Genomic DNA, 25,978 nt, shown 5'->3' with positions numbered 1-25,978 from the left:
TTAAAAAATATATCAGAGTTGTGCTTTTATACTAACATGACAGATTTTCTTCTAGGTAGACCGAGATTTTAACTGAGTCCTCTTGCTCTTTTCGTTCTTTAGCTCTAGTACTCTAATTTAGGGACTACTTAGGAAGGAAGGAAAAGGGCATAGTAAAGGAAAAGAAGGACAAGATCTATTTCGGGCTAAAAAAAAAAGATTGAGTACAGAACTTCATGCCTCAGGGCTGGCTGTTGAATCATTGTGAGTTTTCTTTCCCAGGAATGTTATCTAGATGGTTTGGTTCATTTTTCGTTAGAGTGGCTATGCTTCCTCAGTGGAAGCACTTATTACCATAGCAAGCCAGCCTGCTTCTGCTTGCTGCTCTACCCTACATTTTATTTCCTCTTCCAGAACTTCCTTGGTGTTGGAAGGCCTAGGGTTTCTGTGAACATAGTCACATTCGGCTAAATCTAGTACCATGTGCTCAGGACTTTGTAAGATAGGTTAGTTTTCCTCTTCCTTTTTAGCAGCCCTAGGAAACAACCTTTCTCTTTCAGTTTTCTGTTTATTTCCGTGGTTAGCAGCAATTTTTATACCCTTATTCTTGGTCTTTATGTATATAGGAAACGTTTTTACCTGTTTAAGATCTACATGCTCTTTATCTCATGAGAAAACAAGTCTATTTGTAATCCTGTTTCATTAATTCATCCATCTTTTCTCTGTTTGTATCAGAAGTCAGAGTTTTCTCATTCCTTGATGTGGTTTTATCTTTGCACATATTTTTCAGGAGTTTTTTTCCCTGGGAGAGCCTTTTCTTTTTTTACTAACTGATTACACCCATGTTTTTGTGAACTATAGGAATCGATTAGCAATGGCTTCTGTCAGCTGCAAGTGGAGCTTTTCTGTTGTCTCTTGGTTTTGTGATCGTTGCTGTTTCAGTGGCTTGCACGTAGAATGACAGTTTCCCTGGCTCTTTAGCACTGAGCACTACTTGTTAGATCTCTCTGTGCTGTTACTAGTGAAATGTTCCATGTCTTGACCCATATCTAACATTGAAAATTTTTTATCTCAAAAGTTTGTGTTTTCCAGCTACTTTCCCCTAGGCTTATAGCATGTACAAAATGAGCAGTACTGATTTTCAAAGAATATTTCTTATTTGAAGTTACAAACCAAAGAACTGCTTTTGGAAGGCTTTTGTGGCATTTGGGTTTGTTACTTTATATAGGTTGTGAATGTTTCCATTTTCTGTGAACAAGACTTTTAAAGACTTTCAAAGACCAATGACTTAAACTGTAGATTCTGGTAGAAAAATAATACCCTAAAGTGGCAACTTCTGTGGTAATTTTTCTGTTCAGGAGATTTTAATCTCATCCATCCTTCTGTCTGAGGATATGATCAATAGTAGATGTATCAGTCTGTGTTGATGTTTCTTCTACCTGTTCCTGAGAACCTCCAAGGATGACACTTCATAAACTCCCTCCAAGCCTGTTCTAGTGTGTTGCTGTCTTTTATCATTAGAAGATGTTTCCAAGTATATAATTTAATTCTGCCTTCCTGTGATTGATCTTCCCTGTTCTGTCCACTGTTGTTATGGAGAACACATTTATCCCTGTTAGTCATCTCCTTTTGGCTAAATTAGCATAGTTTACTCAGCCTTTCTTTGTAGGTTATGTTTTCTACAGGTCTGATTGGTTGCTATCTTACAGATTTGCTGCTTGGTCCACTCATTATTATGCATATTATAGATCCATATAATTCATATCCATTTTTTTCTGTGTGTAGCATCAAGAATTTTACAATGGGAACTGTGTCCAGTATTTCAGCTGAAGTCCTAGTGTATTATGTAGAGAAAAAAACCACATTTACATTTTTGATAGCATGTGGTTATGCTGATCTAAGCCTGTTTTAGAATATATTTTTTCCTACTGAAAACACTTCCATTCTTTGTAAGGCTGTTTGCACAAGTCTTACCTCCCCCCTCTCCCAAAAGACTAGAGCAGACAAGGAACAAAAGCCTAAACTACATTTGAAGCCACTGTGTGCTGCAAGGTTGCGTGTAATCAAACCTCAACAGCTTTGTCATCACTTGTCAGTTGCCTTGTAACTTCAAATGTCTCAATTTTGTAGGCATCCCATTCCCTTATTACCACAGCTAAACTAGGAGAAAGCTTTCTTAAATCACTTCTCACAGAGTACTGTATTGGTATAGCCGTGAAGTTATTGTCATATAGACGTTGCATGTTACAGACTTCTGCCAAAGCCTTAGGTAATTTCAGCCCCTAGGTGGTCATTATCTTCTATTAACTTGTATTATTGTTTGATTGGAAGAGGCAAGTAGGTGGGAGGTACTTAAAATTGTTACCATGATCATAAAAACACCCGTCTGTTCATGCAACAGCAGAGCTTATCTAGGTCACTTAGTGAGGGTGTTGACTCAGAGGACAAATGCCTTTCCGTAGCTTGCAGCGGGCAGCGAGAAGGGAAAATTGTAAGTCCTGTGTCCTCATCTGTAGCTTGCTAATATTCTGTTTTTACAACTGAGATTCTCTGTGACAGTAGTGAAGTAGACCCCTAAGTCACTGGTTTTACTGTGCTAGTAAGTATCAGTAGTGGGCGTGACGTTTCAACCCTGTTCTGCACTGATAGTATTCTTTTAAAATCTGTCCTGTTACTACAATTGCAATTACGAAACAAGGACTAATTTCAGAAAGTTCAAACTCCACCAGAATGAAGATGTTTTTAGTAATCTAGGGGGTCTCCCTGTTTTCCAGTATTGACTAGAAAAAGAAAGAATACCTCTTAGTAAACTTTCTGTATTTATCAAAGGAAGGCAGGATTTTGGATTTGTATCCTTTGTTGTGCTTTATGAGGCATACACACACAAATTCTGAAATAAGTTGCTTTGCTGACCTTTTGGGACAGTTCTAAGATATGTAGCTGCATTAAATACTTTTTATTTAAAAGTACTAAGTTTTCTGTTTCTGATGACTCTTAAAGGAAAATATTATTTGTCTGAGGGAAATGTTTTGAGTTTCATTAGCCTTTCGTGCAATGATGTGGGCATTTTGCTTTAAGATTTTTTCCCACTAAGGTGATTTCAGGCTTATTTAAGTACTAGTTAAGAGGGCAGCAAAGAGCTTGAGAAGTCTTTTTTTTCAGAATCTTTATTATCTTGCCAGTTCTTCTGTTGACTGTACCTTCCAGTAGAATGACTGAAATGTTTCTCTGGATTTCGGTAAAAAATCATTGCTGCAAGAAGCAGCTTGTGCACTCTCAACTTCAAATACTCTAGTGAATCACTGATTATTGCTGAACAGAGACAGAAATTCATGTTCATCTTTTAAGTCTGGCAGAACTAACATCTGTGCCAGATAGCATGAAGGTGGTAGTTGTAATATTTCTTAGTACTTCTATATCTTTTTCTGTTCTAAGAACTAAATGTATTTGAAATAACCTGTGAAGTTGTAATCCCCAATGCATTTTCTGTAGTAGAAATTCGGTAGTTAACTTGTAACAGGTTTTGCCAACAAGAAAATGCTAGTATTGAGCTAAGAACAGAATATCAAAAAGGCAGATTATTAAGACCAATGTTACAAGAAATATTTGAATATGCAATCTGTATTAAAGGATCTAGAACAGCTTCTTGCAAATCTTGTTTTACTGAGAAACGTTTTTAGTAAGTGACTTTTTTTTTTGCTTTATTACATTGAAGACAAAGAGCTTTTCATTACAAGATTTTTTTTTATATTTTAGTTTTCAAATTAGTGTACAGTGCTAAATTTATGATGCATTTTGTATTATTTATAAGGTTTATCTCAAAAAGTATTCAGTAGTCTGTAAAATACCTGTATCCAGTACTTCCTGTAGAAAAAGTATCAAATATTGCAGCTGTAGAAACCTCTTTTTTAATAATTTTAATTTTGAAATGTTTTATTTTTATGACAGGACTTTTTCCTTCACCATACACCTGATAGTACTTGGATTCTCATGTTCAGTACTTTTACTTGTGAATACAGGGTTTACCTGAAAGTTAAAAAATCGATATAAAAATCAGCTTATTGCTGAGGGTATTGAGAGGGCATTGATTTATTGTCAGCATGCTGATGTTTTGTGTAACAATGCTCAGTTTGGGTGTTAGTCTAACAGTTGTAATGATTTATTGTATAAACATAATTTAATTAAGATTATTTTGCTTTTGCTTCTACAGTCCATACAGTGACACTGTTTCTTAATATCTTTGGATGTTTGGCCTGGTTTTACGTTGATGCTACACGAGGGGTTGATTTTGGATTGAGTATTCTCTGGTTCTTGCTTTTTACCCCTTGTTCTTTTGTCTGCTGGTACAGACCACTTTATGGAGCTTTCAGGTAACAACTTCAGCTTGACTTAGGATATTTAAAAACTTGTTGAAATGCATTAACATTCCAAAATTTGCTTGATTATCGTGATGATAATCCTTTAATATGCTTTCATTAGAAACAAGTAGTAAGTTTGCCGTTAATTCAGTTGTTGTATTTGAAACATAGATGCCAATAATTAGGAGTATCATGGAATATTCTTTGAAGTATTTATAGCTTCTACCATTTATAAAATATTTGTAGGAAATATTAAACTTTGTTACGAGCTGATAACAATTTCAAGGAAAATTCTCATTAAATCTCTATCCCTTTACACCAAGAATTTGTGTAGGTTAATAGTTAAGAGTGTCTTAAATTTTTGGCCTCCTGAATGAACTTCATAAAATTCTACAATTAAAAATCTTATATTTTTAAGTGACCTACAGTGTCTATAATTGAGGTAGACCAAGATTCACAAGAATGAGTAGAACAGCTGTATATAGTAATCAAACTCTAGTAATTTTCCTAGCTTTTATCTAGGATTGCTTTTAGCAATCTTTGCAGACTTTATAAGCGTGAAATGTGGTAGCTTTGTGTTTAAGAATAGAATGGTTGGTTTGCATGCAAAATTTTTTTTTTAGTGAAAAACAGTGTGTAGAGATTCTAAATTCCTGTACTCTTACAGTATTTTTTGGGAATTTTTTTTTTTTTACATTAAAGTGTTTCAGGATATTCTCAGTTAAAATGCACTAATTCTTGAAGAGGAGGATTGATGGCCAGAAATTGCAGTTAAGCATAACCTTCAGACTAAATGAGATTGGTTTTTTTTGCTAATGAAGGAGGTTTTGCTTTACCCACATGCCTTTGAGGAATCATATAGTTCAATTTGCATTTGCTCTCTAGTAAATCCATAGCTTTTCTTAGCGAATATTGATTGTTTGGAAAAGGAAAACTACTACTTGCATATTCAACTTTCGGTCAGTTGCTCAGCTGAAAATGAAGTAGTTATTGAACTAAACTGGTTGAATAAACAGAAGTGAACAAAATCCCATCTGCAGGAAGAGCTGTTAATGGCAAAATCTGGTTCTGTGACTTAACTAAGTGATTTTCTACTTTATTCCGAACTCTGGTAGCAAGCATATCATATGATCACTAGTTTGATAGTAGTAAGTTGAGGTCTTTGTGAGATTTTGCCTGTACATTTATAGCTGTGGGTTTTTTTTTTCTTTCCTTTTTTAATTATTTTCAGTCTTCGTCAGGCTGCCATTTTAGTAATGTAAACAAAAAACCTATTTTGTGTATTTTGCTTTTAAGCAACAGCTGCCTCATTATTCTGGTCTATGTTTCAGTAATTCCATATTAGATTTTATTTCCTTTTACAAGTAAAATATTTTCTTCCCATCCTGCCCCAGCACTGTGAACTTCAGTCTGAAAGTGGAGCAGAATTCTGTTCTCCATGCATCGTAGCAAAACTTCTATGCTTAGTCAAAGACTCCCTGCTGTGTGCTGAACAGAACACTAAGGAATAGTATCTTGCTGCTATTCTCACCTCTGGTGTGAGGTGCAGGTGGCAAAAGTAGTATATTAAAGAAGAAGCAGCAGGTCTTGTAAATAAACACTCTGTAAAACCACTGAATTACTCATACTTCAAATCACCATCAATAAATGAAAGCACTTTTCCTGTAGTTAATGCAGAAAAAAGATTTAGATTGGTACAACAGTATTTGCAAAAAGTCATTAATTTCCTGGCTGCTTTGACCATTTTTCCCTCCCTCTCTTTCAGGAGTGACAGTTCATTCAGGTTCTTTGTATTCTTCTTTGTATATATCTGTCAGTTTGCTGTACATGTACTTCAAGCTGCAGGATTTCAAAGATGGGGAAACTGGTGAGTATTCTGTTCACTGTAGCATTGTACTGTCTGTAAGTGAAACATTCCTATTTGATATAGCAACTGCAGTACCGTCTGTGTGTTTTTTAAAGAAAAATCTTGCGTTCACTGGAGTTGTTACATTTAGCACTTAAAAAGCATTATTGGAGTGCTCTTCACTAGGAAAATTGTGTAAAACATATCCCAAGAGTGTGAGGTACTTCTGTTATTAGGCTGGTCAAAATTTTATCCATCAATGTCATCAATGTTATTCTTTGAACTATTCTCCTGTATTTTGGTGGTGTGTGGAGATGTTATTTGCTCTAGATCTAAGGTAAAGACATTACCAAAACATAGAAAAAATGAAAATAATTTATATAGTAATAATATACTGTTTGCATATTATTTTATATCAATAGTTATTTCTAATTATTTTAATATACTTACTATTTATTAAGGAAATGTATACCTAAATTTGAAGAATGAGTGATCAGCGTATTCAGTGAATACAGTTGTGTATCTATGATACTATGGGAAAAGCTAATTTGTGCGAGACAGCTCCTTATTCTTTAATAGTTAATTTTTCTTTTTGATGCTTGTAAATATATAAGCCATTACGTGAAGCTTTTATGTGTATTATGTTTTATTTGAGTCTTCAAGGTCTAATATTTACATTTTACAAGGAAAAGCTATTGGGAATCAGTCACCGTCCTTGGGAGAAAAAACAACTTGAATTAACTAAAAGCATGGTTGTAGTAACCAGCTGGTAGTGTGGAGAGCTATGACTGGCAGTACTGTAGTTGGGTTATGACACTTCTCTGTATCAGTGCTTTTTCCTGCTAACCTCCAAATGTACGTAAGGCAGACAAAACACCATTACTTTAGAACTGGAGTGTAAGGAAGGATCCTGGTTTATTATTTTTGCTCTCAAATATGATACTGTGCTTTTTCATAGATAAATTGATTGACGTTAAGAAAATAAAAAAGTATTTTAGAGGGCCAACTCTCCAAGTATGTGGAGTGTGCTTTTAAGGATACTTAGGGAAGGGGTATGAAGAGTAGCCAGATAATCAGAAAAAGCTAATTACAGTTTGGATTTTGGCATTTTGTGGTAGAGTCGAGTTGGACATAGGGGATATCAAAGCAATTTAAAACAGGCAGAGGAAAGTTTTAAGGATGTTTGAGTTTACAGAAATGTTTTGCTTTTTTTTTCTGTGGAATAATCTTTTCTGTCTTGATGTTTTATTTCTCGTAAGGCAGCCTAGTTTTTGTGCCTTGAAGTTTGATATTGTATTTTTCTGTTGGAATGGGGAAAGGTTTGAAGTAGATAACAGATACAGCGATCTTTTCTATTAGTTAATTTGATGCTATCTACTTCAAAAAATTAATGTCAGTTGAGAAAGTATCACTGTGTGGATACAGTTAAATCAGTCTTCCCACACAGAAGCTGTATGTGTATGGCACATTTTTGGTTTATATTTAAAGAGGTTAGAAGCTATCTTTTTAGAGACATTTTCTCTTCCACTAAATCGTTTAGTCTTAAATTGCTTTGAAATGACAGTATGAAAAAAAAAAACAAACCAAAACAAAAAATTGATGAGCAGCTCTGTAATTTCTTCACAATTCTGCTCAAGGATAATAATCTTTACTACAGCTTTTCATATAGTTTCCCTGCATGCATTGGGAAAAATGGAAACTAAAGTCTAAAAGCTTTAGAACTGAAATACGCTTATGTAAAATTCCCACGACTTTTTCTTCAAAAATATTCAGAGTTTATTAGAATGAGGAGGTTATAAAACTTCCATTAATGTGGATACCTGTAATTGAATGGTTTATGTGCTCTGCTAGTAAAGTTTGTCCTTTCTTTTTCCTTCAGTGGATGGATTTCATCTCTTACTGGTCTTAATAAGAGCATTCCTGTTGGCATTATGATGATAATCATAGCTGCACTTTTCACAGCATCTGCTGTTATCTCATTAGTTATGTTTAAGAAGGTAAGTTATATATTATTCCCTTCTTCTGTTTCCTGTGTTTGATCTGGATTTTGCTTTCCTGCCTGAGAGAGGTACTCTCTCACAAAGTAATGGGAATTAAATTATATTCTTGAGGCTGTGCCTTACCTATTAACAGCTGTGTTTGTGTAATACTTCTTTGTTTATACTGTTGTGGAGTTACAAAATGCTGTTTGTACAATGCCCTTATTTTCTGCTAACTGAAATGGGGAAGGACAGCTCTGAATAAGACAAGTTGGGAGGTAAGCCCACAATGAAAGAGTAGGAGACTGCACTGGACACTGATTGTACCTGTAGATGCCAGGTTGTAATTTTCAATATCTGTGGTGATTCATCAGGCTGAGTGAAGTGTGATTCAAATGATTCCTAAGTCTTAGCTCTTACCAAAATCACTCCCATTAAAATCAACAGAAGAGGGATGTGCCTGGATTTTTATTTCTCTGCTTTTATTATTTTAACATTTTGTTGTCAATTAATGATCTCATGGTATGAAAGCTCAAAGAAAGATGCTTTTTTCCCCCTTGATTCCATTTTGTCTACAGAAAGCCTGAGTTTAGATACTAATGGGCTAATGTTGTTTAGCTAAAATGTAACTGAGAATTCTGATGATGATGTGCTGGCAATTCTAATAATTCAACCTCAGTTACAGTTCAAGATTTTCACATACCCAGACTTTTCTGACCTGTTTACAGTAGTCTAGAAATTTTAAGTGTTGCCTGCAGATGTCTCTTCTCCTTATTTGTTTTCTGCATAAACATTCAGGTGCAGGAGAAAGAAAAAAGCAAGAAAAATGTACAGTGGAGAATTTCTTTTACACTCTTCCCACCGTATGCATTTGGATTCTTTTCAAAAAACTTACATACTACGATGTGACCTGGTGTATCTATTGATAAGAAATAGTCACATTTATAACAAAGAAAGAAGTTACAACATGAATTTTCCTGCTACATTTAAATGAGAATGACTTTGCAGTATTATTTTACAACTTTATTGTGACTTGATTAAATATGACTCAGAAGTAGGATTTTAATTTTAATACTCGGGTAATTGGGAGTTACTTAGGATTTGGTTTTTTGTTGTACTGGAAGTAGACCATATTGTTTAGAGTGTTTGTAAGCCATATTGTTTAATACCTTTGCTTATTATGCAGAGCTCTTGATCGTCACACTAGTTTAACAGATAGGTATCTTCATTATGAGGACATTTTATACTTTTTAATATTCAGTTGTAGCTTAGCTTGCTTTTGTAACCATATCAATTGGAGAAATTAAAACGTTTCTAAAAATTTATGTAGAAAAAAGTTCACCAAAGTGTTCTGACACAGTGGATTCAAAACTACTTTTTCAGTTTGTTTCCTGCTGGTTTTTTTACTAACTCTTAACTTACTACTCTTTTAATGAGTATGTCAAGTTGTGTACAAATTGAGACAGAAAACATTTCTGGCAGCTATGAGCCCTGCCTTTTAGAATCATAGAATCATAGAATGGTTAGGGTTGGAAGGGACCTTCAAAGGTCATCTAGTCCAACCCCCCTGCAAGGAGCAGGGACATCCCCAACTAGATCAGGTTGCTCAGAGCCTCATCCAGCCTAGCCTGATGAGGATGATGATGAGCCTTATGCTGAGGATGCAGCCTGTTTGTGTATTTAAATATGTTATATTTCGGACAGCAGATACCACACACATTTCAGTAAAGACCTATGAAACTCCTATGAACTTGCAAAAAGTTACAGGTATTCCTACAGTCAAGCTGTGTGTGCAGTGGGGCAATCAAAAGTTGTAGGATTTGTGGGAAAAAGGTCTGTTTGCACATTTCTAGATCCTGCCAAACACATGAGCAAACTAGATTTCCCCACCACACAGCTCTGCTTCATGTTTGAGACTTTGCTATCAGTCTGCCAAGAAACAGAAGGCTCAGCACCCATTTTTCACTGCTTTTCCACCTCCCTAGGTGCATGGTCTCTACCGCACGACTGGTGCTAGTTTTGAGAAGGCGCAGCAGGAGTTTGCAACAGGAGTGATGTCCAACAAAACCGTACAAACTGCTGCAGCCAATGCCGCATCAACAGCAGCAACCAGTGCAGCTCAAAACGCGTTCAAGGGTAACCGAATGTAGGGGACCCTAAAAAGTCATCACAGTTCTCTTCGATTGTACTTTATTTTCCATTCAGTTATTATATTCCCTAAAAGCCTAGATCAAAATTCACACAGCATGTTTGTCTCTTCTGCAGCTGTGCATGGGTAAAACGGGAAATATTTGGTTTATTTTATTACAAATTTATTTATTTTTAAAAGATAACCATTCTTTGTCCTTCTTTAAGATGTTGCATTTTAGAATATGAAGCCTTTCATATTTTATAGGGGATAAATAATTGCAACAATTGTCCTGAAAATGAATTGTGGTATATAATGATCAAATAAACTGAATAAGAATTTGGAAGGTTTTTCAGTGGTTCACTCCGGTATTTTTTTTAACTTCAGGAAAGCACTTTGGATCAGTTGTTTTCTTCATAAGAACTGTTTTCTCAATTTCTACTGAAGGACGTGAGGTAGACTGAGAGATGTAGAAAGTTAGATTTGGCTACTGCTTCTGCAATTTCAGCAGCTGCTGGAGTACCAAGTACAAGTAGGGTAGATATTATAAATTCTTTTCCTGTTTTTTTTTTTTTTAGGATAAGTCTTTTGATATAAACTTGTAAGTTTGCATGAATACTGTTGAGTTATCTGATCTTGTTTAAATAGTGTTTGGGTCCCGAATTTACCTGCGCCACTTTATAGCATTTGTTTGTATCTATTTTCATGGAGTATTCTCTACCTGTGAGCAATTACTACGGTGCATAAACATTCTCTGTAATAGAATGTGTAATGCAGTGTACAGTTTAAGGAAGTTAACATGGTTTCAATCACAGAGCTAAATGATAATATATTTCCTGTTTTTAATTTCAGTATTCATGTCTTGGGATAATTATTTTGCTGGAAAAGAAACCAATATTGACTTTTAGAACACTAATTTCTTTCCAACCTTCTTCTACGTGTAGTGGTATTTTTGTTGTATTTGGGATTTTGGGGGGTGTTTTTTTTTTTTTTAAGGTGTAGATTTGTGTTTAACAGTGGTACTAAATCTCTAGCCTTGTCAGTCACTCTGTTTACTGCTTGTCCAAAACCCTAAATATACAGTATTTAATTTTCTAACAAGAATATTGTCTAAAATCACGCTTTTTAAGCAATGTAATTTAACAGATACTTGAATTCATTTTAATGTTAACTCTGACATCTCTGTGACTTCATTTAAGCTGGGGATAAAAAGCTTTTAAACTATTTTGAGTTGGAAAAGTGAGAAATCTTCATCTTTAACAAAGGTAAATTTTAACTCATTGAATTGGAGGCCTAAGAGGTTAAACTGCTGCTGTGGGACTGAACAATCCATAATGGTACATACCACCATAATACTCTAGAGTATAATCAGGTCTTAGTATAAAGTCATGTTTCTTTGAAAATTATTTATATTCTTGGATTGCCTCATGATTTGATTGTCTTATGCACATGGGCTGGTTTTTTAAACTCTGTTATAGAAAATGAGAACAGGAAGGATCACATCCTACAATCTGTATAAGTACACACTCTGGCTGAACTGAATTCAGCTCTTAAGGGGAATCACCTTCAGTAAGACAGCATAAAGTTTCGAGGCCTCTCCATGCCGTGATTGTGGACTGACTTTTCATAGATTCTTTTTCACCACACTTTATTCATAACAAAAGAAGAGCGTTACAAAAAATAAAACCCTTTGCTTAATCCCTTTGTCAGTATTGTATTGTTAGCATGAGGTCCCTATTAATCTCCTTTCTTTCACTAATTTATTTAAATCCAACTTGAATTTGGATAAGTGTAGTAGTTTCACCTATACTGAAGTTTCTGTTAATGAATATACTTCTAAATGTTCTTTGCATCATGACCTTAAGAGCAACTGAAATATTCTGTGTAATAGGGGCTCTAAAATTTCATACTGATGGACATGCTAGCATTGAACTTAAGTTTGTGTGGAATGTTATTAAAAGCTTTGCAGACAAAAGCCACCATTTTCTGTTGAGATCAGGCATCATCCTTCTAGCAGCTGTATATCAAGACTGTTGTTTTCATAATATTTTAAATTTAACTAGAGGGTTGTATCTAGGAACTCTACTATGGATTACTTTTAAATCTAAATTTAAGCAATTCTCTTGGATATCTCTTGGATAGGAAACCCAGAACCATCATCCTTGCAATTTAGCTTAAGTTGAAGATTGCATAATAACACACATTACCAGGATATATTATGGAAGAAACATTAGGAATAAAACCTGAATTTGACAGGTGTATTTTTTTCACCTTTTCATGTTTAAAGGCTCTTTGAGAAAATTTATTTAATGTGCTGTGTATTTGGAGTGTTGATTTGTAATGTTATCGTTGAATGTGTGGATTTAAACCTGCTCAGTGAATTCTAAGGTTCAGTTACACGTGAATTGTTTAAACCAGAAATCTCTGACACTTTGCAGCCCAAAAGGGAAGGAGGTATTGAGTTCAGCTTTGACAACAGAAGGCTGATATTTATTAAAATATTTTGTACCAAACGAAAATTAGATTTACAGTCTCTTATTAATTAATCAGAATATGGCACCCATTTAAGTTGTCATTTTGTAGTATTGTGTCAGATTGAGTACAAAGTATGAAGTTTAAACACTGGAATGTCCATAGTCATTGATCTGTAATTTAGGAGTTGGTTTTATTTATCTGAGGGATGTTTGTATATTTTGTAAATTATTAACAATGCTCTGCCATCCTGGTGAATGTCATGGTTCTGTACAAATGCACTTCTTCTGTCCCTCTGTTGCATGTCTGAGTAGTTCAGAAGTTTTGTATATTTATTGTATTAACACAATGTCATAGAATAAAAAAAGACTTATTTCCTGGATGCTTGCTCTTTATAGTTTTGACCAATATAGGAGTTTTTCTTCTAACAGTCAGGATAACGTGCAGGGCGGCTGATCTGTGTAAAAGTCTCACTTGGTTTTTATAATTCTGTATATAAATGCTGTAGTTCTGCTGAAATGGGGAAGCAAAGTGTCCACTATCAAAATAATACATTAGAGTATTGAGAGTAAGTCCACTCAGCTGTTACGAAGAAAATTCTTAAACACTTGGCAGCGAACTTCCTTGTGCCGTAAACTCAAGAGGGTTAAAATCTAAACAAGTTCTGTCATTACTGAATTAAATTCTGCAGGTGTTAAGTGAATCGTAAAACACTTTTGAAAGTACAATGAAGTTGCTGAAAACAGCATTGCTTTGGTAGTGTTTATTTTCCTAACTTTTGCTTATGATTTGACTTTTCTGGGTATCACTGCTGTGTCTTGCTTTTTTTTTTGTAGGCACTAGCTCAGTCTGTTGATCTTTTCACATAGTAACTCTAACACCTGCTCTCTAGTACTGAATTTATTACTGGATTTTCTTTGCCGGGCAAAACACCTTCATCTAGACCATGGTGATGGAGTTAACATTTGCAAATGCACAATATAGAGAACAGTGCTCTGAGGTACAGTCAGGATTATTTTGGGAGATGGCAGAAGTGATGCATGCATGCATCATTTAGTACTGAAATTCTTCATCAACAGATCTGTTTCTTTGTAATTTACAGACCTAGGATGGTAGTCGCAGCAGACTAAAGGAACAGTTTTTGTACTTTCTTCTAAATGGTGAGCACAATTCTGCAGCATGACTCAGTCACGTTTTATGATTAGCATTACTACACAATTTAAGTGCTGTGAGGAGAGAGTTCCTCAGGTTTACTGAGGCTAGTTTTCCTGAAGAAGTTGTAAGCACAAAGTTGGGAAGGCATGTACACACAGAGAAGACAGCATAAGGAAAAGAACTGATTAAAAATTCTCAGTGATACTTCTGGAAAGATATTTCTTTCTGAAAAGGCACACACCTAGAGCGTCCTGGTTATGAATCAGTAGTAAGGCACAGTGGATCAGATAATTAAAACAAATGTGTGTTAGATTTCACTTGGTTACATTAAAATGTGTAAGAATTTGGTTTTACTTTTTTTTTTTCTTACAAATTTTATGTCTGCAAGTAGCTTTTATTCTTACCGGTAGAAAAACAGGAAGACTTACAAAAGAAGTGGTGCAGATTTCTTCCCTCAGTATCAGAATGCTGATTTTACTCTACGCTAGGATTAAAGTAGACACCATGTCACACACTACTGAGCTAAAATAAAATGTGTTGATGGGAGTATGACTTGTGGATCACACTGCCGTACATTTTGTTCTGGGAAAAAGAATTAATTGTCCAGCTGTTTAATGGAAGCCTATATAGCTCCTCTAAAACGTGTTTTTTGTTGGATGAGTGGATAGTGATTACACCAAACAGTGCTTTTCACTGGTTTGGTTCACCTTCTCCCAATACACGTGGTGTTGCAATGTGACTGACTAATGTATCTAGAAAATCAGTGAGTCTTCCTGCTGCACAGTGCTGTGACATCTCTACGGGGTGAAGGAGAACACTTCAGCACAAAGGAGCTGCGGTACAAAGCGTTGACAAAACCAAGTTTTACTTCTTTGTACCCAGGTTGCAGGAAGGGAAGCTTTCAACTGTGAGATGGGGAAATTTCAGAGACTGATTTTTGGTGACAAAGCTGGAGGTTTTATTAGTAATTGGCAGTGTGCTTGGAAGAGGGCTGGAAAACACAGCCTGGTTTAGAGTCCAGTTACATGTGACCATTCACTCAGCTTCTCCGCTTTACAAATGTGAACAGGTAGAGCTGGGCAGAATATACTGGCTGCACCCAGGCCATTTTAAAAAACCTGCTGCCTCTGACCAGTGATGCCTCTGCGGCATCAGCTGCTCTGCCACTGGTTCAACTGACAGTGCTGCAAGTAGATTTTACAATGTTTGTGGCCTAATAAAACGAACATACATTATCTGAGCTGTAGTCACTGCATGCATGCCAAAGCACATGTTGCCGTTTTGCAGTTCAGGGCTGTTGTCTTTGCTATGCGTGTATTTTTTTATGTTTTAGAGAAAAAAAAATACTGGATTGGGCAGTGGCTGACGCTTTTGTCCAAGGTAAGACAGCAGTTGGAAGTGGTCAGAATTATTTTTTCCTTACCTTTCTCAGCTAGACAAAATTACTGATCCCACTGCATCTGAGTGATACCTAAAGCTGGTTAGGGACAATGATTCCTACACTGTCAGAATTTCACTTACATGAAGATACTGCAAGTCAAATAAAAAGCATCTATCGGAAAACAAGCTTTCAGTGAATCACAGGAGGAAGACAGCATCTTTATGTTGCTGTCCCTCTGATTATCTACATTCACTTTCTCATTGCATCACCACTGTTAACCTAGCTGGAGCTTGGGGAAGAAGTTACTAGGACACAGAAATCTGTAATAATTCACAGAAGCAGAGAATTGAAGTCTGAGTTAGAAGCATAGAATTGTTAGGGTTGGAAGGGACCGCTAAAAGTCCCCACAAGGAGCAGGGACATCTCCAACCAGATCAGGTTGCTCAGAGCCTCATCCAACCTGGCCTTGAATGTTTCCAGGGATGGGGCTTCCACCAGCTCTCTGGGCAACCTGTTCCAGTGTTCCACCACTCTCATCATAAAATTTTTTTTCCTTATATCCAGTCTGAATCTGTCTCCCTCTATTTTAAAACCATTACCCTTTGTCCTATCACATCAGGCCCTGCTGGAGAGTTTCTGGCAGTCTTTCTTATAGGCCCTCTTTAGGTACTGGAAGGCCATTATAAGGTCTCCCCTGAGCCTCCTCTTCTCCAGGCTGAACAGCCCCAACTCTTGCAGCTTGTCCTTAAAGAAGAGGTGCTCCAGCCTTCTGGTCATCTTTGTGGCCCTCCTCTGGACTCACTCCAGCAGGCCCACATCCTTCTTATGTTGGGGCTCCAGAACTGGATGCAGTACTCCAGCTGGAGTCTCACGAGAGCAGAGTAGAGAGGCAGAATCACCTCCCTCGACCTGCTGGCCATGCTTCCTTTGATGCAGCCCAGAATGTGGTTGGCTTAGTGGGCGACAAGCGTATGTTGCTAGCTCATGTTGTGCTTGGGATTGCCGACCCATGGGCAGGAGCTTGCACTTGGCCTTGTTGAACTTCATGAGGTTTGCCCAGGCCCACCTGTCAGGCCTGTTAAGGTTCCTCTGGATGGCATCCCTTCCCTCCAGCATGTCAACTGCACCACACAGCGTGGTGTAATCAGTTAACTTGCTGATGGTGGCTCTCTCAGTTTTTTAATCTATGCACATTACAAACACTCTATTCTTGTTTAATGTTATTTTGGGATTTTTCCTTGTCTGTTTATCTTTAAAATATATGTTAGCTAGATGTGATTCCAGATAAAGATACCAAACATACATTTATTCATAGAACTTCAGTTTCAAAACAGACCTGTTAATATTAGGAATTACAGTGTTCTACCACCCATATTGTACAAAAAAAAATTCCTGATGTCTAATCTGAATCTACCTCCCTCTATTTTGAAACCATTACCCTATGTCCTGTCACAACAGGCCCTACTGAAGAGGTTTGTGTCCCCCCCGCCCCATATTTCCCGTTGGCCCCCTTTAGGTACTGGAAGTCCGCTATAAGGTCTCCCCAGAGTCTCCTCCATGCTGAACAGCCCCAACTCTCTCAGCCTGTCCTCACAGAGAGGTGCTCCAGCCCTCTGATCATCTTCGTGGCCCTCCTCTGGACTTGCTCCAACAGGTCCATGTCCTTCTTATGTTGGGGGAGGGGGTCCAGAGCTGGACGCAGTACTCCATGTGGGGTCTCACCAGAGCAGAGTAGAGAGGCAGAATCCCCTCCCTCGACCTGCTGGCCACGCTCCTCTTGATGCAGCCCAGGATGCGCTTGGCATAATTGTTGGCTAATGTCAAGCTTCTTGTCCACCGTCACTCCCAAGTCCTCCTCAGGGCTGCTCTCAATCCATTCCCCGCCCAGCCTGTATTTGTGCCTGGGATTGCCGTGACCCAGGTGCAGGACCTTGCACTTGGCCTGGTTGAACTTCATGAGATTGGCACAGGCCCACCTCTCCAGCCTGTCAAGGTCCCTCTGGATGGCATCCCTCCCTTGCAGCGTGTCGACAGCACCACACAACTTGCTGTCATTGGCGAACTTGCTGAGGGTGCACTCTGTCCCACTGTCCATATCGCCGACAAAGATGTTGAACAGGGCTGGGCCCAACACGGACCCCTGTGGAATGCCACTCAATAGTTTCCTATTGCCAACTTCGTTAACCTTACTGAAAACAGGAGGTAACATTTTTAGCTGTACAAATCAGTACTGTGTAATTTTTTTTTTGGCAGTATTTTGTATTTGTAGACTAACTGCTGTATCTACACCTGCTTTGAAATCCATGGAGATGACTGATGTGGTGGTGCACTGAGTGGCATCCATCCCCTAACTTCTTCTGACTGTAGATTTCTAAATGTTCCAAGTTTTAACCAAGAGCTCCTTCTTGGACGTTTAGAAACTGTCAGACGTGTAATTAAAATAAATGCAGTTAATAATTATATTTAATGTACTAGAAATGGCCCATAGCAACTATGAGACAAAAGTGACATCCTGCCTTTTCTTTAAACTGTTAAAAGCCTTACTCTGCATTCTGCCATAAATCTGCTGAAAGAACAACATGTAACCTCTCTCTACTGTTATCAAGTCACAGGCGAATGGTAATACACAATGTGGCAAACATCATTTTAAAAGTCTGTGTGGTTAGGCAATGTTTGTTTTAGAACCTTCGCTACCCCTTCTCACGAGAAAGGAACGGCAGTGCTTTAGCTGCAAAATGAAAAAACTATGTCAGACATATATTCAATCAGAAAGTCTTTAATACAACTGTATGGTATAACACAGCTACAATTTCAGATCACATATTTTTTGATCAGTCAGTGGTAATAATTGTTGAAGTCAGATGGAAATCCAAAACACTAACAACATCAGTGGGCTGAGATCTTAAATGCTACTAAAGCTACAATGAAAGCTATCTTGCTGTGGCTCAACTTGTCCAGTACGTTTCAATTAAGGTAGTCACACTCCTGTTAAAGTTTGAAAACTCACATTTTAATTGAAATTTAGATTAAAAATAACACATTAGGTACATCATTCATGCTAACAAACAAATTTACACAGTGGTGACTCAAGAACAGAAAAATAGTACCACAAATAAACCATGGCTCAAAATCTACTCTAGCTGGATTGCCACAGCCGCTCTTCCTACACAAAGCGTCTGCAGTGTACGCGTTGCTGCCATGCTTGGCTTTTTTTGGGCTCTGCCCTTCCCTTGAGGTAGGCACCAGTGCCCACTGCTTCCAAGAAGGACTGAGCTCCTCTCCGTTTACAACCAGGCGGTGAGATCTTCTGATACGGGATAACAATGCACAATGGAAAGAATCTCAGAATCCTGGGAACTTTACTGAGTAAAATAGATACAAAGGTGATACAGACAATCCAGAAACAGCTCACTAGCAATGTGGGTTTTTTTTTTGCGGTGCCACATTATAAATAAAGCACATGAGGAAAACTTGCTGAGCCTTTTCAGCTTTTAGATTGCATACTGTGAGACAGACACAGCTTCACATTTGAATTGTCTATATTATATAGATCTATTTTAAATCAATCTAGAAGAGATTTTTTTTTGTTAAATCTTTAAGCTGCTGTTACTGCTGTTGTATTAATCTTCAAAATCAGTGATTCTATGGCATTACGCTATGGTTTAGTTTGTCCACACCACCAAAACTCCAGCCACTGCTTCCCTGGGAAGTCCCTTTTCAAAAATCTTGTTTAAAAGCGAAAAATAAGGGGGAAAAAAACCAAAAACAAACAACAAAACCCATCCCTGGTATTGCACATCTCACACAAGTTTTGTGTGTGTATATATATATATATATTTTAAATATGCTACAATTAAAAAAAAATAGTCTATGGCACTTTACAGAATATAAGTTTACCAAGTCGCTCAAACCACAGATGTTTGAAGAATTCTTCAATACCACAAAAACAAAGTTAAACTGAACTAATTGGCACACAGGTTTTAAAGAATCCACAGCAAATTCTAGATCCTATGCAGTGCATGTACATTAAGAAGCAGTTACACTCTGCAGCCCCCTCATGAAATTATTTAAGTAAGTTACCTTTAAGCTGGGTTTTTTTTTTTTTTTTTTTTTTTGCAAAACATCTCTGAAAGCTACTGCTGAGGTGAACTTCAGGAACAACTTTAAACAGCTGTCAAATTTAATGAGTGCACTCTATACCTGAAAAACCTCATCCAGGCAAAAAAAAAAAAAAAAAAAAAAAAAAATCTGCAATATATACCATCTTATCACTTGCTAGAAAAACAGAACCCTGAGAAAAGAAATTCTGATCTTTTTTTTTCTGTATTTCTTCCCAGCCTGTCTTCTATCTGTGCGATGTGATGAACATGGATATTCTTGCAAGTTACTTGATTATGTTGTTGCAGAGTAAATTAATAGCAGACCAGCAACAAGCAGAAAAGCTGGTTCTTCTTGGTTACAAATAGAAATAAAAGCAAAATGTGCCACTCAAAATACTTCCTTTGTATTTAAAAAACACAGTATTAAAATTTTTTAAGTGTTCTGTAGAGCACAGCAGAGGTTATCTAGTAATGTAAATGGAGGTTGGTCACTGTTTACTTCTAAGCCAAAGCAGTAGATGTCCTCTATACTCTTTTTGGAAGAACTGACCTTATTCTGACTAATCAAGTGCTCAAGCCAAAGCAGCACTGGTCACCCAGCGTCAAGATTTGCTGTTAGTGAGACATGGACATGGTGGCTGCTGCCCACCTAAGAAAAGCTAAAACTGTAAATCTGTTTCGTATTTCATTTTACCTGATGCATACCCTGCTCTGACTCTCTCTAGCATCCCTTTCCCAGCTGCAGAGCCCAGAGGAGCGCTGGCAGGGGGCTCAGGAGGAGCCTGGTGGGGGGAGTGTCGGGTTGCCCTGCAGTTGCACTGGCCCTGACTGGCAAGCGAAGTTCAGGCCCTTCAGAAGCTGTGTTTGTGTGCGTGGGGAAAAAAAAAACCAGAAGAAAAACACAGGTCTGAACAGGTCTGATATTTAAAAGAAAAGTGAAAAACCCTTTATAAACTAGAATATGGTGGACATGGGTTGCCGGAGCAGTTGAATGCAAGAATAGGCTAGACGAAAACAATTCCTTCTTACCATCAGCAGAAGCTGATCTTTTTTGTAATACAGTGGCTTGGAGATCCCCTCCACATCCATCTGGCATGCGGCCTGAAGGCGCACTGGGCACAGAGACGCGCAGGCTGGGAGCTGGGCCTGGTCTGCACCACAGATGGGCCGGGCTGAGGCAGTGTCCCTGCCGTACAGCAGGCGCTGGAGGGGTGCGCCAGACTGGCCCTGGGCTTGCAGTCCTGACTGCGGCACAGCTCTTGTATTGTGAGTGACTTGAGCAGTGTATTAAGTAAGCTATCTACCTATACAGTCACAATTATTAAAAAATACCTATAAATAACTAATGGCACACTTTAAGTGACTGACCAGGCATAAACAAGAATCTCTGCTGTATATTATACAGTGAAGTCATTGAGAGCAACACTGTCATTTGATTATGTTAAACTACCAAGAAATAAGAAGAGGAGTCTAAATTTCATTTAGTATTTCATTAGAACTACTTCTCAGGTGAATTATCCCCAAAGCTCCTATGGCACAGTTGCATAATTCCTTTGTTTTTTTTAAATACCTTTTAAATTTGTTTTCAGAACTAGTTCTAGTAAGTGATGCAACACCACAAGTAATACACCAACTGCCTTTGAGAAAGGAATGTCATTTGTGGCAAGGTCTGTTTTGTATCTGCTGATTTAGCTGGAAAAGGGTCCATACTACATCTGGTTTAAAATAAAGGGAAAAGATCTTCCCAGCCATGTAGAATTTGGCAAGACATGCTGAAAAATGTAAATTTCCTAAGGACTCATGTGGCTCTGGGTCATGAGACAGACTGATCTGTAGACTGGGAGTGAGGTTTCACTGGCAAGAGAAAGAATAATACTGTTGAAGTCCAACAGGCAAGCTACATTTGTAGGAGAGGATACAGCCCAGGCTGTTGGTAATGCCCAGCTGTGCTGTAGGGAATTGTCATCTGCTTGGGATTTCAGGAGTTTTAGTAAAGGCTGTAGAAAAATTTCTAACAATGGTTATCAAACAATTTAATGGGAATCAGGTTAAAGCCAGTGTAACAACAGCTTCCCTCTCTGCTCAGTGGAAACAAAATCATTGACCTGCTAAGGAACAAATGGCACACACCTTGCACTATAAGTTTCAAAACAAAGAAACCTGGCAGGGACTCAACTTTTTAAACACTTAAAGACTGGTGTAAACTGCGTCATGTCAACTTTGCTCTCTCCAACATACACTGACTATCTGAGAAGGCACTGTACTTTATGGAAGTTCAGTATCAAAAAGCACCTCAATGAAAGGTATTGTACCAAACCAGGTGGTGGTGAAATATTCACAGGTGACAGGAGCCCTTGAAAACAAAGCCTAATTAAAATAGGCTTTTCTTTTTTATATAAGGAAAAAAAAATGTGCTGGCTTTTATTATTTTAAATCCAAATTCTTCAGAGACCAAGGTGGGTAAGGTAATCCGATCAATCAGAATTTGTCAGTTACAACAAGAACATTCCTGCTATATACACGTGATTCCTCACCTCCCCAGTCAAATTAATATATTCTACTGTGTCCTGATCATAGACTGAAACTAAAAAAATCCCCAGGTATTTACATTCTGCTTTTTTTGGGATCCTTTCTCTGATCCCCATCGCCCAGCAAGGAAGAAAGACCGTTTCAGTAGTTCGGGTCTGAAATGCATGGGGCTCAATCACACAAATGGTAAAAACAGGTAAGCGGATCTGCTTGTCCAGTCAATAGAAAGCAGACTAATATCCAGGCGCTGGTCTTTTTCCCCACTGGAGTTAAAGGAGGCAGATAAGGTTTTTTCCTTCTTCTATTTCTTCTTGCACTTTGTCACTGGATGTTGCTATTTCAGCTTGCGCCGAGAAGACTGCACAGATGAACGTCAGAACAGTGCCACCAATAGCTGTGTAGAAAGCCCAGCCCAAGGAGCAGTCTCCTAGTTTGTAAGCAGAAGCATAATGTCCACAATAGCTTATCGCTTTCTGGCATCCCCAACCTGCAGGGTAAAGTATCAAGCCTAAGATAAGGAAGAGGCCTAGAAAAAAAACCAGAAAGACAGAAGTTGAACAAATCATCGGTTTAACACCAAACACAACACATGTAGTAATCGTTACCATGGTGACTACTCACTCCTAAGGAACAGGATTATGAGAAGATGACTCTTCCTCATCCATCCTTCCTCTACTGATTGTTCCCTAGTATATACTGTGCAGTGTTTTATGTAAACTTGGAGCTATCCTGTGGTTTTTTTGGTTTGTTTTTTTTTTTTTTTTTTTTTGTGACAGGCTTATTTCATAGGATAATGGCCCAGTACCTAATTTTAATCTCTGTATTCCTTCTACATCCTTTGTTCTCACATATTATTGATAGGTATACAGAGCTTGCAAAACATTCGAGCATCTCTACCTACTGCTTACACTTGCACTTTTCAAATACGTAGGAATGTTTGCATCTACTTCTGAGTTTGTGTTTACCTAGCCCTCATTCAGCTTTATTTAGTCACTCATCACACACATTTTTGCCTTTTTTCCTCTCTATTTTTCCTACATTGATTTTCTTGCCTGGAAAAAAAAAATAAAAAAAATCTCACATGGCATCTGCTTATTTGGCCACATTAGGAGATAGTAGAAAAATAATACAGCCAGTTCAGTAAGCTGCTTTTGTAATGACAGGATTCTGGAGGCAGCCCCAAACAAACCCATCTAAGTACCCATGGTGTCCTGGTTCTGGCCAGGATAGAGTTAATATCTACCTGAGCTGGGTGGAGAACTGAAGCTGGTAGCCCCTATGGCTGGGATAGTTAACTAATTAGCTAACAGCTGGGGTTCATTTACCCAAATTAGCCAAAGGGCTATTCCATCCCATCTGACATCATGCTCAGTATATAAGTGAGGAGGGTGCTGAAGGGAGGCTCCCTGCTACTTGGAAGGTGTGGAGATCTGTTGTAAGCTATTGTACTGTATTTGTATTCCATCACTGTTTTGTTTTCTTCTGTCATTACTGTTAAATTTACTTTTTGTTCAATCTCAACCAACGTGTTTGGTTTTTTTTCTTCTGGTTTTCTTTTGTTCGTCAAATCTCCTCCTATCCTCTCGGAGAGTGGGGGGAGTGAGAGAGAGACTGCGTAGTCTGGTCCCCGTCGGGGCTGAACTACGACACATGGCCGCTGCGTAAGGTAACACCAGGATCCTCTAAACAGGCAATCAGCTGCTGCAAAAGGAAAGCACACTTCTAGTGATGCAGGAGCAAGAGCCTCAACTCTTGATCCTGTTAAACTGCCCAAACACCCTGCAGTGGCTCAGGCTGGAAGAAAGAAGCTCAGACTCAGTGTTCTGCCCATCTGATCATCTCTCATATTGATAGTTTTCTCTCCTATAAAGACCAGTATTACTTCATCTAAGTAATGAAGGGCTTCATTAAGGAAATTAAGTCACATTTAGAGTCCCTGCCCTCATGATGCACAAAGACAGGAGATTTAATCAAAATACCTAATACGCTAGTTGCTACAGTGCTCTCTTACAGGCCCTCTAAAAATATCACAGTGAGTTAAATACAGATCTCCCTCCTACAAAGTATGTACGAAGGAACTAAAACATCAGGACAGCTCATAGGCATCAAAATTTGCTTTCTGTTTTCTTTAGAATTTTACTCAGAAGAACAGGAAGAATTATGAAAAACAGTTTTTGCTCAAACACAACCAGTCTACCCAGAAAATTAATATAGGCTTCCAGATCCCATAAATATTACCGATTTATTTGTCCTGCACTGTAAAGCCCTTTATTCAACCTGGCACCTTGACAAAAATAGCTGGTAAAGGTGCTGTCAATTAAGGTTTTCTTAATTGTTTAAAGAAATTCAGCCAGATACAAGAAAACTTTCTGAGAAGCTGGGTCCTAGCTAGTAAGCAGTTAATATACACAAAATGCAAAACCCGTCATCTGACTGTCTAAAATTAATGTCTATGAAGGCCAGACATTTCACAAAAGAAAGTCCTTCCTCCAGCGTTTTTCTAACGATGACACAACACCATGGGCATGAATGAACTAAATGTCATTATTCTTTGGGGCGGCAAAATCCATTAGTGAGTGATATCCGTTCTCTGTGAAGGGATTTCATCACTGCTTACATTTAAGAACCAATGACAAATTTTATGCAGTGTTTCCTGGCTGATTGGCCAAACTACATTAAGTATAAAGTATTGCTTTATCTTGGACAGACCTGGATAAGCTGTGCTTTCATCCTGCTGAGCCCTGCAGCCATTTCAGACTAAACACCAGCAGTTCCTTCTCCTCTGTTCATCACTAGTTTCCTGTTCTGCGTAACCAGCATGACCACACTACGTATTTTTCTGACTGCACACTGGTATGGGCCAGTTGCCATTTTCTCTAATGATCACAAGCCCTTTGGTAGTTAAAATCCCCATCACTGAAATAAGAAGCCGGACCTGAAAGGCCAATATACCTGCTGCCAAAAGGGAAGCTTTTAAAGTTTACCGCTCCATCACTCTAAAAAAACCTCAAAACTAGAGCAATGAACAACTGTTGAAAGCTACTGGTTCATGGTCTGTATGCCCCAAGCTGAAAAGCTATTACCCAGAACACAGACCCCCATAAGGCTGCAGCACTGCTGTCAAGTGTAGTCATCCGGACTTCACTGAATTAAAACTTTTAAAAGTACAGAAAATTCATGGAGAAATTGACTGCAGCCCATAACATGATAAACTACAGCTGTTTTCTCACAGATGAAAACAAAATTTGGAGAAAAGTCTTAACTATGGACTTGAACATGGTCAGAGTCTCACCTGATTGTTCCTTCTGTGAATCCTATACTGGCCTAGCATAATAAAGTAAAAGTAATGTCTTCACTACCAAACCTATCTTCTACTACTCCATTTCAGTGCAGACAGAAAGCTGCTCAGGACATGCCCCTCTTCTCACTGTCACTAATATTTTTCATCGTTTCTCATTTCATTAATACCTGGTTCCTACCTGCTAGGAAAAGAGAATAAAAAGGATTCAATTAAGCCAGTTCAACATACACATAAAAGTAATGTCACTCTTTGGATGTCATCCTGCCTGACAGCAAGTGGAGAGGCACAGACTCATCACCACGTATTCAGCTCAAAGCTCCAATACCCGGAGCAATGGCTGAGCTACGCAGGGTGCAGAGTTCCCTTCCTGACTGTCCCCACCTGCCCAAAAATAGGGTAGCACTACAGTGCTCAAGTATAAAGATCAAGAGGAGCTTTGCCTCCTGCTTCCCAGTAACTACAAAAGAGATGGTCACAAGCTACAGAGCTCATCTCAGTGACTCCTGCAGCTTAAATGAAACAGACAGAAGATGCCTTACCACCCACCAACAGAGTAAATCATGGGCTAAAGCAGAAGCCAAGCAATCCAAAGCACACACTTAACTGTCCAGAGCAGCAGCTTCTGGAGACCCTCGACAAAGAACCCATTCTCTGCTCCTGGGAACATGGATGCAAAGGAAAGGGAAGGAAAAACACTCGTGTAGAAAGAGCAAGGTAACATATAGGAGGCGTAACAAGGGCATGAGAGGT

The 25,978-nt window shown here is 38.1% G+C and overlaps 2 protein-coding genes and 1 pseudogene across 3 annotated transcripts in view; 1 reads left to right on the top strand and 2 right to left on the bottom strand.

Annotated features, from left to right (window-relative positions):
* The window catches only part of SCAMP1 (secretory carrier membrane protein 1), a 43,791-nt gene extending 30,647 nt beyond the window's left edge, over nt 1-13,144 (top strand). Inside the window, exons 6-9 of the mRNA XM_086770016.1 lie at nt 4,190-4,349; nt 6,103-6,204; nt 8,063-8,180; nt 10,148-13,144. Of these exons, the coding sequence (XP_086626142.1) occupies nt 4,190-4,349; nt 6,103-6,204; nt 8,063-8,180; nt 10,148-10,312 (545 nt within the window). The 3' untranslated portion in view covers nt 10,313-13,144. The remainder of the gene's footprint in view (nt 1-4,189; nt 4,350-6,102; nt 6,205-8,062; nt 8,181-10,147) is intronic.
* Nucleotides 13,145-18,286: 5,142 nt separating this feature from the next.
* Nucleotides 18,287-22,145, bottom strand: LOC104486981 (uncharacterized; annotated as a pseudogene).
* The window catches only part of LHFPL2 (LHFPL tetraspan subfamily member 2), a 59,320-nt gene continuing 55,159 nt past the window's right edge, over nt 21,818-25,978 (bottom strand). For both annotated transcript variants that reach the window (XM_010129829.2, XM_086771172.1), the window contains exon 3: nt 21,818-22,453. In XM_010129829.2, the coding sequence (XP_010128131.1) occupies nt 22,197-22,453 (257 nt within the window). In that variant the 3' untranslated portion in view covers nt 21,818-22,196. The remainder of the gene's footprint in view (nt 22,454-25,978) is intronic.

The sequence above is a fragment of the Chlamydotis macqueenii genome, chromosome Z (genome assembly GCF_036417535.1).
Source record: "Chlamydotis macqueenii isolate bChlMac1 chromosome Z, bChlMac1.mat, whole genome shotgun sequence".
Lineage (NCBI taxonomy): Eukaryota > Metazoa > Chordata > Aves > Otidiformes > Otididae > Chlamydotis > Chlamydotis macqueenii.
This window is presented reverse-complemented; position numbering and strand designations above follow the sequence as displayed.